The sequence below is a fragment of the Guyanagaster necrorhizus genome (genome assembly GCF_019112545.1).
Source record: "Guyanagaster necrorhizus MCA 3950 unplaced genomic scaffold BT62scaffold_40, whole genome shotgun sequence".
Lineage (NCBI taxonomy): Eukaryota > Fungi > Basidiomycota > Agaricomycetes > Agaricales > Physalacriaceae > Guyanagaster > Guyanagaster necrorhizus.
Genome location: NW_025064919.1, coordinates 249,201 through 265,036, shown reverse-complemented (window position 1 = coordinate 265,036; position 15,836 = coordinate 249,201). Strand labels below are relative to the sequence as shown.

The 15,836-nt window shown below is 43.3% G+C and overlaps 3 protein-coding genes across 3 annotated transcripts; all 3 read left to right on the top strand.

The window, feature by feature from the left end:
• Window positions 1–1,436: 1,436 nt before the first annotated feature.
• BT62DRAFT_997300 (uncharacterized protein) lies at window positions 1,437–2,447 on the top strand (the record flags this gene model as incomplete). Its single annotated transcript, XM_043190641.1, has 3 exons — window positions 1,437–1,523; window positions 1,574–1,832; window positions 2,196–2,447. 3 exons carry the CDS (start codon window positions 1,437–1,439, stop codon window positions 2,264–2,266), a joined length of 417 nt encoding a protein of 138 aa, XP_043034773.1. The 3' UTR covers window positions 2,267–2,447.
• A 1,430-nt stretch (window positions 2,448–3,877) lies between these two features.
• On the top strand, window positions 3,878–5,475 carry BT62DRAFT_974993 (uncharacterized protein). Its single transcript, XM_043189176.1, has 9 exons — window positions 3,878–3,931; window positions 3,983–4,220; window positions 4,275–4,357; window positions 4,412–4,472; window positions 4,521–4,640; window positions 4,696–4,813; window positions 4,867–4,945; window positions 5,002–5,107; window positions 5,162–5,475. The coding sequence occupies exons 1-9, from the start codon at window positions 3,914–3,916 to the stop codon at window positions 5,275–5,277; spliced, it is 939 nt and encodes a 312-aa protein (XP_043034772.1). The 5' UTR covers window positions 3,878–3,913; the 3' UTR covers window positions 5,278–5,475.
• Window positions 5,476–6,234: 759 nt separating this feature from the next.
• On the top strand, window positions 6,235–7,293 carry BT62DRAFT_937307 (uncharacterized protein). Its single transcript, XM_043187290.1, has 4 exons — window positions 6,235–6,407; window positions 6,444–6,472; window positions 6,529–6,818; window positions 6,874–7,293. The coding sequence occupies exons 1-4, from the start codon at window positions 6,310–6,312 to the stop codon at window positions 7,114–7,116; spliced, it is 660 nt and encodes a 219-aa protein (XP_043034771.1). The 5' UTR covers window positions 6,235–6,309; the 3' UTR covers window positions 7,117–7,293.
• The last annotated feature ends 8,543 nt before the right edge of the window (window positions 7,294–15,836 follow it).

Below are 15,836 nucleotides of genomic sequence, written 5' to 3'. Positions count from 1 at the left end.
GATGCTCTGATAAGATAAAAAATAAAAAATGATAAGATAAGAAAAATTGTAACATCACCTCTCCAGTTGTTCAGGGTGTTCATGCAGACATCATGAATGCAGACATTCTCAGTGTGGTTAAGTGATCTGGGGAAGACAGCAGTCATGAGGGTCTCACAACTGTTCTCCTGCTCCTCCCAGTGAGAAACCAAGGTGTGATCATGCAGGCATATCCAAACTGCAGTACTCTGCTTGCTGAGAATGATATCCAGACATCAGAGCATGCCATGTCTGGAGGATATCCTGCTGATGAGTATCAGTGGAAAGGAGGAGAGGGCATAGAGCTGGAGGTAATTGAGCTCTGAGGCCCAGGAGTTATCATTCTCTAAGCAGATAAGAATGGAGGTGGTGGTCACACTGGTGCCATTGACCCAGCCAAAGGAGTGTGTGGAGAGAGGCATCAAAGATGAAAGGGCATAGAGAGTGATGGATCAGGTGTGCACTATGAGGACAGTGGGTGGGGTGAGCATGATTTGGATGCAGTGGTCAGGTGGTGTGTCAAGGTATGTTTGCTTGCCCATCTTCCAGTTGTGGACAAGCATGATAGAGGTGTCATCTGTACACCTCAAGAAGAGTTCAGTTTTCAACTAAGTGATCATTGACCAATTTGATTCATGAACCAACATACATGGCACAATACTGAGTATGGGCTAGGATAGTGCACAAAACCTAGGTTTCATTACACTGGAGTTTCAGACAGGTAAGTCACCAGTAACTTACATTCTACTGATTTTGTGTGCAACCAAAAGCCATGGCATGCCAGCAGGACCTTGAACACAGCCAAATAAATCACATTCCCCAACCTCTCTGACTGAGAGTCGAACCCAGCTTTCACACAAATGACCTACTCCTTCAGAATTATGACAGGTGCACTTTCTCAATCTCTTATGTAATCATATAGCAAAGATGTTCCCAAATCCTACAGGTTTTTGAGTGGGTTTTGTTTACAAAATCCCCAGCCATCAAATCTGGATGGTATTTTGTTATGTATTTCACATGTAAATCCCTTTTCCCAAATATAGATTCAAAACCTACCATTTTAGCATGATATTTCCTTACTTGGATTTAGGTTCAAAATTTCTATTAAAATATGTCCCAGGATATGACCCCTTGTAAATACAAATCCATCACAGCAGTGACTAGGCTCCTTTTACAGTGTGTTAAAAAGGCTGGCTCTGACAAAGGTAAGGTTCCATCAATGCTGGTCATTTGACAAATGTTGATAGGCAATCAAAGTCTTGGTCTTTTCTGTCATTACCCAAGATTAATGTTCATTGTAATAACAAAGCGAGTGGCAATCCTTTGTGCTGAGAACCCATAAAAACTGGACTCCTGCCCTCTGTTCTTATCATCGCCATTTGGGCCCTGAAATACAACAGATCCTACCAAAGTAGACAATGAAGTCATTATCGCAGAGTGAGGCGACCAGCGTCTTGCCATCCCCAGGCTGGCCTTCTTGCAAAGATCATTCTCTGTATGCTGAGGTATATTCTGATCATCGCCCCACTATCTGACTTTGAACGCATATGGACAGTCTTTTCAAGCCTATGCAAACCAACAGCTTGATATGGCTGGTGGAACTTTCGTCATGCAATCGCTTAAGGGACAAGAAGGACGGGAATTACTCATCCCAAAACAGCATTGGGCGGCCGTGAAACCACAGATCCGCTCGGTGAAGATACAACGGCCACCCACACCAGGCATGGGGTTCTGTGATATCTTATTCTTAGCTATGGTTTGTGCGGGGATCTTTATGGCAGGTGTCATCATTGGAATCCAACTTCGTGGCCCTTGTGTGTGTTTATCTCACCTTCTTTTGTGCTACTGACTGATTTCCTACTGTTCAGTTTGAAGCGATGGTCTTATATATGTATTCACGGCCTTTCTCTGCCGTTATGCTATGTGATTAGAGCTTTAATCTCATATATGCGTGTCATCCTTTTCGTCATGCTCTGCGAGTCTGTCTGAAGTGGTAAAGGGTATCGTCCTTGTCTTGTCCTTATCTACTGATATTGCTCTGCTTTCTTTATTCATTCCTCTGGCGGACTCGTCGCGGCATTAAACTATTGACTGTCTCATCATATAAGGTGTCCTTCATTGTTCTCGACGACATCGACAAGCAGTAGATGGTCATGGTTGACACTTCGCAATTACAGATAAGTACGACGTCGTAGGCTCAATCCGGATCCAAGTCATCCAGATTGAATGCTATCTTGAAGAACACTGAACCGTGCAGGGGTGGGTCTTGAACGAACCTATAATTGTAGTTGAAGGACCAGACGAGAATCCATGGACTTGCTAGATAAGAAAAGTACAGCGGGAATACCCACACCAACCCTACGTCATCCGGCGGGAACTGGATTCCGGTAACAAGTTACCGTTGATGATCTCTTTCTCTGATACCTGTGCTACCAGGGGGGACCACGTCAAACTGAACTCCAAGGATAAGCCCGCGGGCAATATTATGATGAATAAAGGTCATACCAGTGCGTCTGGATCTTTGTTACCCATCTTTTTTGGAAACGGCGCAAGTCCTGTCAGGCTCGTGATTTCAGGGAAGGCCAGTGAGTCATCTTTACTTGGACAATGATTGGTGAACAAGATTGTTGTTCAGGGTCATTGCCGAAACGACGGCATCATCGTGCCGTCTCAATTTTTTTGTTCGCTCCTCTTTTCTTTGTTCATTCGTTGTATATATATATTTTCGCTGCTTGCAGCATCTTTCTTTACCCTCTCACACGCTGCTAGCAGCCGTTTTCCCCTCGCGCGATGACGAATTTTCACCCACCCGCCTCCCTCATAGACTATCTTCTTAACTACTCTTTTACTACTTCTCGTACTTTCCATAGTTGGCTTGGGTTGTCCCCTTAAAGGCTCCCGAGAACTCGGTATCTCTCAATGACATTATCATTGATCCCAAAACTTGATCCCTATCATGTCCTCTCATCAGTTTATCTTTCCTTTCCATCTTCGGAGATTCGAGCGATGAACATGTAAATTACAAGTTATCGGACAACTGGCCGACCTGGCCATCACCGGCCTGTGGCGGCTTCAAGTTGCCGATACCGGCTTTTTCTTTTCTGTCTTACTCCCGATTGTTCCGCTTACACTTCCTAAGTTCCTTCCTTCCGGTCTTCACGCTTCCTTTCAACTTCAGAATTAATTGAGAACCGTTTTTATGTTTGGGAAGGTGCGCAACATTCCATGAAATAGTATGTGCTGTACGAATCTCTGACACTTCGTTGCGGCAGGGTCAATCATTGATGCTCTGATCTCTTCGTAACAGTGTCAAGTCTTGTTTCAGTATGGTTCGAATGGAGAATGCGAGCTTGCCGAATCCTATCGAGATTGGATCGGTACGGTAAGTGGCGCCCAGGTTTCTGTTTCATCGTTTGAATCCATCCTTTACCTCGGGCGACAGGCATTAAAAATCCTTATCCTGAAACTATTGTATGGCTTTGTTCTGTACCCATGGTTAAAACCTACTATGGATCGCTAGAATTTCCGCAATTTTGTCGTGTTGACCGCTACTACTACGATCCGAGCCACTCCCAGACGATCTTTGTCAAAAGCATCTTTTATCCATGTTACAGGCGGTGCAATATATTAATTGATCCTGTTTGATGATCCTGTCGATCAGAAACAGATACTACGAGTTTGAAGTGCAACTGTCGGAGAGATTTTCTATGTAATTACTAATCAGTGACCCAACGCTGACATCCTGAAACATAGCTTCAGGTTCTTGAGTATAAAGGCAGAAGAGAATGGCCTATAGAGAATTATCAACACTACATTTTCTTTACCTTGCTTCGCTACTTTTGCTTCAGCTACCTTGACCGTCTTCCGTTCTACACTCCTTCACATTCGCTTCACGATGTTCAGCCCTGCTGCTGTGAGCACCACCCGTCTTCGATCTCTGACCATTTTTTTGATATTCGTTCAGTTTGCCGCTTTTTTCACAGTCCTTTCTGGCGTCACCGCTTTGCCTTTTAGCGAGCTTGTCCGGTCACTTCCTAGGAATGTCTCCCACATCGCAGTCGACGAGGCAAAGGGTCACTACCTTGCCTTCAAACGCGACGGCTCTCTCTATGGAAGGTATCCTGTAAATGCCGACTCCAATAACTTCGAGCGTCGTGCTGCTAGCCAATGCGCGCAACTTTCCGTCGCCGAAGCCCAAACCCGTAAGGATCCTTTCATTTCTTCTACAATTTGACACTCACCAGTTGGCCGCTTAGTTTCTGGATGGGATGCTATTGTGCAATACGCCAACGATAACTGGGGTGACGGGTCCCGCAACATTGTCACAAACCCTTCAGATGTAAGGCCGATTCCTTGTTCATAAAACCGATGATCTGACCTTCTTCCTCTTTAGTATGTCAGCCAACCTGCACAAGTCTGTATCACTGACGATGTCGTCCAGCTCAGCTTCTCTGGTTGGCCTGCAGTTATGCCATTTTGATCCTGTTCTGACCTCAAGACAGGAAACCCGGTCTGCCAGACACAAACCACATCTACTGGAGGCACCCTCGTTGGCACCTCCGGCCAAGTCCAAATCGCAGTCTCCCAAGGCTTCACCAGCGACTCTTCTTATACCATCAGCTGTATGTTCTCTGATCTCTTTCTCTGTGACTGTCCCATTATTGATCTGATCTTCAGCCGCTTCAACTATTGGCACTTCCACTACGCTGAGTGTCCAAGTTGGCATTCCAGAGGTAGCCGATGTAAATGCTGCATTTACCGTCTCTGCAGATGTTACCGATACCACGTCGAGCACGTAGGTGATGCTGTGTTTCCCACCCTCAATGACCTGACTATTTTTACCTATAGCTTCGATGCATCTTACAATGACGTGAACACCGTCACCTTAACGATAAATGCCGACGAAGGCAAGACTTGCTCGGCCGAGGTTTGTCTCTTTTACCTTGTGATGATCCTAGATAGTTTTTGACCGTTTCTTCATAGACCAGCACCAAGACCTGTAATACCCAAGCGACAGGAAACATCCGGTACCTCGCAAGTGGCTGGGTTTGGTTCAACTACGACAGTCAAACTCAGGGTCATTACAAATGTTAGCGATTCTGCAATTCCTTGGTTGCATGTTCTAACGCGATTTTGATTCTAGGGGCCGTTAACATCGAATCTGTCCTCACGAACCAGGATGATCGCTCTAGCTTTGCCGAATTCAAGGGTTCTATGGTGGCAAATACCCAGACTAGCTATGCTGGCAGCTGCAGTTAAACTCACGATAGGTGACTGTTCAGGTCAGGTTTTACATAACTGTAGTCTGTAGAGGCCGCCAATTACCCGCTTCGAGTGATAAACCACATTCCTTTCTTCTATCTTGATATTTATGTGGCGTCTATTGTCCTTCATCTTTCTACGTATAATAATATATCCACCTCCCTTATAAACATTCATTGTTGGGCTATACCTTGCCAAGTAAGGCGCTTCTTGAGAACATTTTGTTGAAATGCCAAGTGTCGGACATCACGGTGTCAGCCGAGCTCTTCGGATGTCAAGCATGCTTATTCTCCGACTTGGCTTTATCTATTACAAACCATTGGTTTTTATTAGTGTACATGAATGTGGATAAATAGGTAGATGAGCAAATGACGGCCCCCACCTGTTTGTACTGTTGGAAGATGTCCGTACCATATACCCGTCTGTTTCTTTCTTCTGTTCTTCCTTACTATGTATATCCATACCTCCTGTCCTTTCTCGATCGACAATATATATTCCAACCTTCGATACCCGGATACCTCAGTCGTTTCACCCTCGCTGTGCTCGACTAAGGTATGTATACCTCACTACTGTCCTTACTATATGTTACTCACACCCCTTCGTAGCTCCTTACTTATATCCTTATCTTATTCAGTATAGTATACTCAATACAAAGTTGTTTCACCTTCACTGTGCCTGACTGAGCGCCATACTTATATATCCTTATCTTATTGTGTACGGGTTCCCTGCTGCAATCTGAGTGAGCGCTTGATAATTACCTCTCATTCTAACACATTTATCAGATGAGTAAATTATGATGCGTGAATCGCAATATGTTGCAGAAGAATTCGTGTCTTTTCGATGAGCTGGTCGTTGTTCCGGTGACTCCGTGATATGGAGCGTAGTCACACCCTTCGGCGTTTCCGGGATATCCACTAAGATTCAGTTGTATGGATATTCTCAGGGACCTTCCTGATCGAGGACTACGATCAGAACCTGCGACAGGTAAAACAAGCAAGGAGGGTCGCTCCTATTAGTTGATTTACAACCATGACTCTGTCTGATGCCCAACGTGCAGAAAAATCCAGCATAGTTGCATTCGCTGGCGCAGGAATAAGGCGGGGTACGATTGAGAGGTTCGACGATGAGTGCGCGAAGGGGAGGGAGTGACATGATGTGATTAGCGTGTATGTCACAGCGAACTTCGGCTATAGTGAGTCCAACTAAAAGCTCCACCGAGAGGATTATATGACCTTGCGAATCACACAGTGGACGATGCGGAGCTCTCCTCCCTTTGCTTGGAGCGATTCTCGACGACGAGTAACGCCTATCATCCATGCTTCTTCGTTGTACTTGACAAGAGAACGGAGAAGGATGGAAGCGTATTATTGTACCACCAAAATGAAGATGGTACCGACAGAGTGTCTATCCGGGTCAGCCCTGCAACTATCCCATCTCTTGTCGTGTTGCTGGACACGGGAATGAATGATATTCCCTCCATCAAAGCCAACCATTACCCTAAAGGCGAAGAAGACGCTAAAGATTGGGTGTACGATGCTGTGAGCTACCTTTCTTCATTTGTGAATCACACATTTAATGACCGGGACGTGCCAGTGTCTCGATTGTTCCGACATTCAGATCAACATTAGACTTCCTTCATGGGAGTTCAAACGACAGTCTCCTGGCCCTGACGACGACATGGAAATCTTGAAGAAGCGCGGGATACGGTTCTCTGCCGCCTATGAAGCTGCGAACATAGAATTGAAATGGTTTGGCGAAGCGCCAGACTCCCTGTTGTTGCAAGCCTTCATTTCCGAGAAACAGAACCGTATCTTCGTTACTGGGGCTATTGAATAACTTGATCGACCTATTGTCTCGAAAGTCGAAGGTATTCCGATCGTTGATTAATGTATTTGGACAGGGGATTGGAAGTGAAATGTAAAGGCGGAATTTCGGGAAAACGCCGTCGAGGCCCGTCGCGACGTATCAGTCCTTTGCGATGTTCCTCATACCGGTCATACACGGAGGCTAAAATATACGACAAACGGTAGTCCCACTGAAACATTTGAAACTAAGTGACATTTATTGGCTCCACCCTTTATTGTAATCGGAGAAGTCTATAACGTGTCTAAGCGTGATAAAATAATAGTACGACATTTGTCCAAGATCGATATGTTTTATGGCCTATATGGCAAGATGCATTGGCCAGAGCGGAGCGCAGAGAGTAGCGCTCATCAATGACCGATGTTATTTGCCCTACAGATAGAACCTAGTTTGAGACAACACGATGGAAACCACCGGAGGGTGAGGACGATTTAGTATAAAAAACACACTGGATTTATTTAGTAAATTGACGGTGGTGGACCATAAGAGAGAGAAGGCTTACGAAAAGACAAATAGAAACGAAATGGACTGAGACCAATAAATGGAAGGAATATTGCTCACTACCGCTTGACGCGCTCTCTACGGCCATGAGGCAATGATCAGTACCCCTTCCTTAGATAACCTGTGCGCTATGGCTGAGACAAGAATAGACTCGATTCTCGGCACCGTCAAAACGTCATACGAAGCAACGGCGCACCAAAGAAAGTTTAAATACCACGTCGCCGTTTCAGCAATTAGAATATCACAATGAAGATGAAAGAGGTGGACAAGGCCGACAAACCACGTACTTTAGTTTGTATTCTAAAATATTTCACTTTGTACAGACATAAATAAAGCGCAACCGTTTGTCCTCGACAGAAGGCTTTCACATCCTTGAAGAGGTCATCGCAAGACTCCAAAGACTTCGCGTGCGCAGCAACGGCTTCTTCTATCCTGGGACGAACGCAAAATCGGCAAAAAAAAAAGGAGAGAGCGATGAACAGCGGCGTTTATATCTGGTAACGATTTCTGTGAGCCTTCTTGATGCTCTTCAGAAGTCCTTTCTCGAGGTTGTTATGAAATTCGTCCCGCGCTGCATCGAGTTCTGCCATGAGGAGACAGAGGGCTCGCCATGACAGACCCCAATAGAGAAAAGAGCCGACGAGGACGATAACTAAGAGTGTGTACTGCATCACCGTGCTCTGAGACACAAAGAGCAAGGAGATGAATTGAAAGAGGAGTGAAAACGAGACTTGCGATCGACTAGGAGGCATACTCTCTGGAAGAGCAGGGGAGGTGATAGCCCTCTGGATATCAAAAATACGAGCTTTATACAGTGCGGACACCACACTTGAAAAGTATTATCAGGTAAAAAGTACGACACGACGAGTTAAATATCTCCACATAACAGCATACAAAAAAAGACCGACCCCTTCTTTATGATACGAGTGCAAGAAACCCCAAGCGTCATAATTCGGAAGGTCCTGCTCCAGGAATTTTATGACCAGATGCTTAATGAGGACAAATTTTGAGAGGCCAAGGATGCTCATACATAGTGGATGAAAAGAAGAAAACCGACGGTGATGGGGATACGGCATGGCGACGAGATCTTCAAGGATATTCTGGCCAGGCTCACTCCAGTGAATATCACGCCTTTTGGCGACCATTCCGAGCACTTTTGCCCCCGCGCGATATCCCAGACCATCAGAACAGACCATATCACTTTCGAAACCGTCAGAAGCCACTTATGCTGGCGCCCCGAGACGAATTTGATCTCTGATACGGGCGATCCAGTGAATGTCGTCTCGCTTTTGGGTGATAGAGCAGAGTCTGCGAGCCATCGTGATGCGAGTCGGTATGCATGCCGCGTGCGCTGTTCAAGATCGCTGTCATCGAGTGGGAAAGGATAGTCATTGGACAGAATGTCGAGCTTGTGAGCGTTGGTCCATACGATTGGCAGCCTTGTCAGTGCATTGAACAGTTTACATGTCTGAGAATTCAGCATTACAGGAAATAAGAGCGAAGAGAGCCTCACCTGGCGAAGGAGAAGAATATCGGGGACGGAGAGATACGCGATGGTGTAGATCAAGACGTCGTCGGCGAGCAGAGTAAAGTTCATGTCCAAAGGCTGCGGGCCGATGTTTCCGGTGACTAAGCAGCGTTTATTGCAAATTGTCCATGAGACTGCCTGAAGAAGATGCTGATGAAGTCTTTGTAACTTATATCCCAAAGTTGCATTCATACATATCAATGATCAAAACATTCCCACTAATAGCCTAAGAGAATAAGCTACATCTTGGAATAATGAACATTTCACTCTTCCTTTAATTACATGACTGAAGAGCACAGGGCCGAGCTTGAATTTTCAACTGCCTGCCATGCAAAACCAGCTGACCAAGACCGATGTTACATCACATCCTGGATAGGGAATTGAACCCCAAATTGATGTGACACTAGAAGTTATCCTTTTCTCTTATTCCAACCAGGCAGCCCTCTTGTGTGATTAACATTCAAGATTAATGGCTCTCCTATCTGAAGATGTGCACTACACTACCAATCTGCCATTATAATGAGGACTCGCTGTCTTCTTCTAGAGTGATGGATTCACAGCCTTCTCATGTTTTCTTTTTTTTTGACTTTTGCTCAAGAGAAAAGTGAATGAATGTGCACTGGAAATTACTGTGGCCATCCTCACATCAAACTATCTCTCCAGGGCCCTAAAGCAAAAGAGGAGACTAGAATTTCCTTGATCAATATCTGTGGTGAACTGAACCACTATGCCAACCATTTGAGTGTGACCCTCTCACCCCTGCCCCCCTGGATGCTTTATTTTACATTAAATATCCAGCATTAATTTGAATGACATTCTGCTGCACTCAGGAAGTTGCCCCATTTTATTTGTCCTGCATCTGAAACTGACATCTGCTAACCTTTCAGATGTGGAGCAAGCTGGCATGAATTGCCATCAAAAACACAGTATGAAAAACATCTCTCAACTTGCTTCTTCCATTCTTTCACTTGGTTGAATATGAACCAGCAGAAAAAAGCAAAGTCTACAATTGACACAATTCTTTCCAGAACCACATAGTAGAGGAAGGTTGATGCACTTTGAAGGTGTTCATCTAGAATGAGGCAAGAGCAGATAGATATAAGGGATCTACACAGGGAGAAAGAAAGGTCTCACTGTTGAGGTTTAATACCTGTAGTTGTTGTGGCCACTTAGCAAAACCTGTGGGCAGAAAATGTTAGATCTAATGGGCATGGTGATCTGAACACATGGTAAACTGGCACTGTATTGCATTTGTACAGTCATGCCAGAGTCCATTGGATGTGTTCTGATAGATGTAGTACTTTAAGGCCAGAGACAAGCTAGGCTTGAGAGAAGATAGTATGAGATAAACTTATAGCTCCAAGCTGAGTTACTACAGTGAGAGCTATCATACTTATATACTATTCTGAGTGATGATAAATATACTACTGCTTATTGTACTGTCATGCATTATACTGCTTATTCTGCCTGGTCATTGGAGAGTAGACAATGGGGAATGGTTCATAGATGAGATGACTAAGTACAATAGCACTGCCTGTCTGTTGTGATTATATAATCTTCCTTATACCTTTGAGTAAGCATCCAAGATAAGATAGGTGCTCTGATAAGATAAGAAGTAAAAATCATAAGATAAGAGAAAAATCATAACAGCCTTGTGATGCAGCATATATTGATATTCAAAGAGTTTCATAACACAATATGCTTATCATCAGTTGAGTTTCTGAGGGGATTGGAAGTACCAGAGGTTCTGATGGTCTATCCATATTTGAAAGTCTGTGTCACTCTGATTAAACAGTGCCACCACTCTGCAAGAGTGAGCACAATCACTAAAAGCTTCTTATTATATATTTTGTAATTGTGTTCTGTAATGGTTAATGCTCTAGGGAGAAAGGTGACTGGTCATCACTTTCTGTCCTGCTCCTGTGATAGTATGGTGCCCACTATGCTCTCACTTGAATCTGTCTCTACATGAAACCTCTCTTCCTCTGTTGATACCACTAGTACCATGTCTTCCACTGGCCATCACTTCAAGTCTTCAAACACTGTCTGTTGGGAGAGGCCCTATGATCAGGGTGCATTTCTAGTGAGTTGGGTCATCAGTCAGACAATCTTGCTATAGTCTTGAATGAACCAGTGATAGAAGTTCATAAATCCAAGGAATGATTAAAGCTTCTTCTTTTTTGTCAGTGCCAGCCATTCTACCACTCCTGCCACCTTCACTGGATTCATCCTAATACTTCCTTTGCTGATAATAACCCTAAGGTACTCAGTCTTCAGTATCTCAAACTCACACTTTTCAGCCTTGAGAAACAGTTTCTATTTCCTCATCAGAGTAAGTACTTGTCAAACAAGATCTTGGTGTTCCTCTTGATCCTTCAACATGATGAGAATATTATCAAGATAGATCATAACCTTTTTCATGGCAATAAGATCTTTGAAGATATCATTCATCATCCATTGAAAGGTTGCTGGTGAATTAGTCAGTCTGAAGAACATGACTATAGGCTTGAAGAGTCTCTGATTAGTTTGAAATGCTGCCTTCCACTCATTTCCTTCCTTAATCCTGACATTGTTATATCTCCATCTGATATCTAGTTTGAAATAATATCATGCTCTATGTAGCTTGTCCATAAGTTTAGAGATTAGTGGAAGCAGGTACTGGTTCTTGATTATCATCTTGTTGAGTTTCTGATAGTCCTGAACTGGTCATAGTTTACCATCCTTCTTTTTGATGAAGAAGAATGGTGATGCTATAGGATATTTTGATGGTTGGATCCATCTGCTGGACAAATTTTCATTCAGAAACTTGTCAAGCTCTTGCTGTTTTAGCTGACTAAGAGAGTATATCTTGCAGTCTAAGTTGGCATTGGCATTTGGGTTTAGCTTGATTGTATGGTCCCAAGGCTTCAGTTCAGGTAGTTCATCAAAGTTCTCTTTATTAAATAAGTCTCAGTAGTCTCATGCCCAATCAGGTACCATTTCCTTGAATGTCCTAATCTCCTTTCCTGTGTTGACTCTTTCTGCTAAATCATTGGCATGGTGCATCACCCTGATGTGAATTGCTTGCTCTATGTTGACTATGAGAATCATGTTGCCATCTTCCATTTCCTCATTCTACTGGTCTTTTGGATCTTCATTGGGCAATTTGAATAGTGTTTTATAGCACTGGCAGCAGATGAAGGTAATATAACTGGTCTTCCAATTGACCAGCAGATTATAGTGGATGAGCCAATTATGTCTGAGGAAGATCTCCTTTATTCTGAGTTCTGTGACAGCTAGGTTCATCCACTCAGCATGATCTCTGATAGTTAGCCAGAGTTCAATGAACTCAGTAATTGAACCAGCTTGGTTCTTGGTTCCATCTGCATTGTATACCAGAATCAGAGCCACAGTGGCTCACATTGGAAGATTGTGCTTGGTGATGAAAGCACAATTGATTGAGCTCCTGGTGCATCCAATGTTGATCAGAGCAGTAACAGCATATGTGGTCCTTATAGTGAGAGTCTTAATCTGGGCTTTGGTGGTTAAATCCCTCCTAGTGGTGATATGCAGAGTATATGTTCAGCCTTATAATTTGCAAATTCTATATAACACACTAGAATATGCTAGTAACTGAGGACCATTAGCCAGTAGAGGACTATAGCTGAGGCTCCAAGCTGATAGTCATGCTAGTCACCAATACCAAGTCCAAAAGGGACTTTGTAAAATAACATGGCCTAAGGATAAAAATCCTAAGTCAAGGTTTGAACTTAGAAAAGTTCTGCACCACACCTTGAGGAATACTAAGTCCAAGTTGGACTTAGAAACAGTACCTCAACTAGGGCCAATTCTACATGCCACTAAGACAAGTATATTCTAAGACAGCTAGGGGCATAATACCATAGCCAGTTGTGGAGTATTGAGTAAAGACAGCATCATCCAGGAGCAGTAAGAAGAGAGACCCAATGATCTGTGGCTACCACTCTGAGTTTTGACTCAAATGCCTAAGTCTGAATGTCCTAGATATCAGGTGACCTAAGGGACTTAGAATTGAGAGGAATAGAGTGGATAGAACCAGTTGACCAGGCCTGATCGGGCCTGATCGATCAAGCTACTAAGAATAACTCAGAGGATTAAAACTCTGAGTAGACAGAAAGGAGTTAGATACCCACAGGCACTGTAGGCTTAAAATAAAGCTGTGCAGTGACCAGGTGGGTCGGAGCAAGCCTAAGGGAGTCTAGGAGCACCACCATTCTGGAATAATGGCATGATTTTGCTTTAAACAGGAGAAATACTATTTTTAATGCTTTATTTATAGATTCTGTACCTGTTGTTGATGTATAAAAGAAGAGAATAGGGGAAAATAGGAAGCAAGCAACCCACCCCCACATTCAGGCCTTCTAGCCCACTGTAGCTAGTCCCTGGGACAATGGATTTTGAGTTCTGCTTCTACTTAGTGATTTATTTAAGTTGCTTTGTCACTTAGAGAAGATTGGATTAGAATAATAACTGTATTTTTGGTTTTGGATTAATTTGGGTTTCAAAAATATAAGGGTTTCAGTATCAGAATACAAGTTCTCCAGTTTTGAGGACTGCTAGCCAGCCAAGAGTGCAGCTAGTCAAGCCTAAGTGCATAATAGACTTAGTATTTGGGTTTTGGAGTTTATTGGGTTTTGAAATATTCTAAGTTGATTTGGAGCGTAATTTGGCATTGATTCTAAGTCCTAATTATACTTAAACATTGCTATAAACTACTCTCACAAGTATTGCATCTTTGAAAGCAAGATAGAATTGAATAACTGTCTTTATTGACTGTTTCTTTGGTTTTACTTAAGACTGCAAGAGTGCTTCTATCATACTTGAAACAACTGACCTCAACTGTATTTGGTGATTGTGTATTAAGTAGTTAGGTGTTGGTGTTTGAGAGTTCATTCCTCATTCATCTCTCTTAGTCACTTAGCTGTTACCAAGCACATCAGTGGTCTTCTGTCACTGGATATACTTCTTCAGTCCTCACAGCTCATCTAGCTATTCCAAGGCCTGGCACCTTTCTTCCTCTTTCATCTCTTCAATCATTTTGTCAATCATTTCTTCAGCTCAGATTTGGTGTACTCAATTCTTGAGTACAGCCTTTGCTTCTTCTTCTGTCTTTGCATTCTTGATTGCTTGCCAAGTCTATTCAGTATCAAATAGCTTCAGCCAGCCAGTGAGGGTCACTCCTCCTGTTTAACCCAAAGGCAATTGAGTCTGAGGTTTTGGTGATTCTTTAGGTGGTCTCATAGTAGTCATAGTATGGGGTATATTTGAATGTGCATAAATAGGAGCAACTACAGGGAGTACATAAGTCTGTCCAGTAGCTATATGAGACACACTGTGAAGTCCATTAGCTGACTGAGTGGAATTGCTCACTCATTAGCTCTATCTTTTACCTTCTCAATCTTTATGTCCTTTCCATTATCTTCTAATCCATCTGCCTCCTTTTTCAGCTCAGTTATCTGTGCTCATATGTCTTCTCAAGTGCATTTCTTCTTTAGGCAGTTCTGTGATAAGTGTCCTTTCTCTCCACAGTTAAAACACTTCCCCTCTTTCTTTATCTGATCAGTGTCTATGAGCTTCTCCTGCCCTATATAGATAGTTCCCATCTCTATCTTCTGCATGGTATATGAGGTGGTGGTGCTGGATTTAGTGGGAGTAGGTGATTTGTTAGGCTTCCTCAGGTGATTGGGCTTATAGTTGTTCTGCTGGTAGACATTAGTTGCCTTCTGCCATTGTCACTCCTTGTTCATAATGGTGACCTGTTTCTTCCAGTCTTCATACCCTTTATGGATATTGATACCAATGTCTGAGATGATCTTCATATAGAAGTCTGCTACTCTAAGCTTCAACATCTCAACCATTCATCTGTCATCATCATTGTCCTCAAGAAGCCCAGCCAGTTTGACAAGCCACTTTAGTTCATCAAAGTATTTGTTCACCATCTTATCACCCATTTGGTGTTCCTTCATCTTATTTTTGTGGATCTCCTGAATGGTGAGGTCAATGAATTTGTCTCAAACCACCTGTTTGAAGGTCAACCAAGATGGCAGTCAGTGATGCCCCTGGTCATAGAATAGAAGTCAGCAGACTGCAAGATCCACCAGATCTTTGCCTTGTCTTCAAAGTAGAAGGTGGTGAATGCAACTCAATATAATCTGCTATTAAATAGGCAGAGTATACTTCAAAATATTGCTTGCAGTCAGTAAGAAATCAGCCAATATCATTGGATGCTTCTTTGAAAGGGCATGATTTTCATACAAGGTTAGGCTTGTACTGGATGAGAGCAGAGTCAGCAGCTAGCAGCTCTATTGGATTCAGATCTTATTTGAATGGTGGGTGTCTCCATTCAGTGAGGGGTCTGGAGAAAGAGTATATTGAGTGGTCATCAGTGACTGGGCTTCTGGTAGCTCCAGCTGTTTTCTTTCTGGTTATTCATCCATTGATGATAGTGAAGCCTAGTTTGATAGCTTCAGGATCATCTCCTTTTGCTTGCCCACTTGTGTCAGCTTCCCTTGAGTCTCCAGGGGTATCAGGCTAGAATCAGATCCTTGATCAGATGATGCTGCTGACAGATCATGTGCATGAATGTAGTATACATGATTCAAATAGAGTGTGCTATATACACAGCTCATTAAAAGAGTATGAAAGA

Excerpts from the sequence above, each read along its gene's own strand:
- BT62DRAFT_974993 (XM_043189176.1), top strand. Across the intron at positions 4,473-4,520 it reads CGTCCAGCTCAGCTTCTCTG|GAAACCCGGTCTGCCAGACA; the intron begins GTTGGCCTGCAG and ends ACCTCAAGACAG. Across the intron at positions 5,108-5,161 it reads AACTCAGGGTCATTACAAAT|GGGCCGTTAACATCGAATCT; the intron begins GTTAGCGATTCT and ends TTTTGATTCTAG.
- BT62DRAFT_937307 (XM_043187290.1), top strand. The coding sequence starts at position 6,310 with ATGACTCTGTCTGATGCCCAACGTGCAGAAAAATCCAGCATAGTTGCA. Across the intron at positions 6,408-6,443 it reads ATTGAGAGGTTCGACGATGA|CGTGTATGTCACAGCGAACT; the intron begins GTGCGCGAAGGG and ends TGATGTGATTAG. Across the intron at positions 6,473-6,528 it reads CACAGCGAACTTCGGCTATA|TGGACGATGCGGAGCTCTCC; the intron begins GTGAGTCCAACT and ends CGAATCACACAG.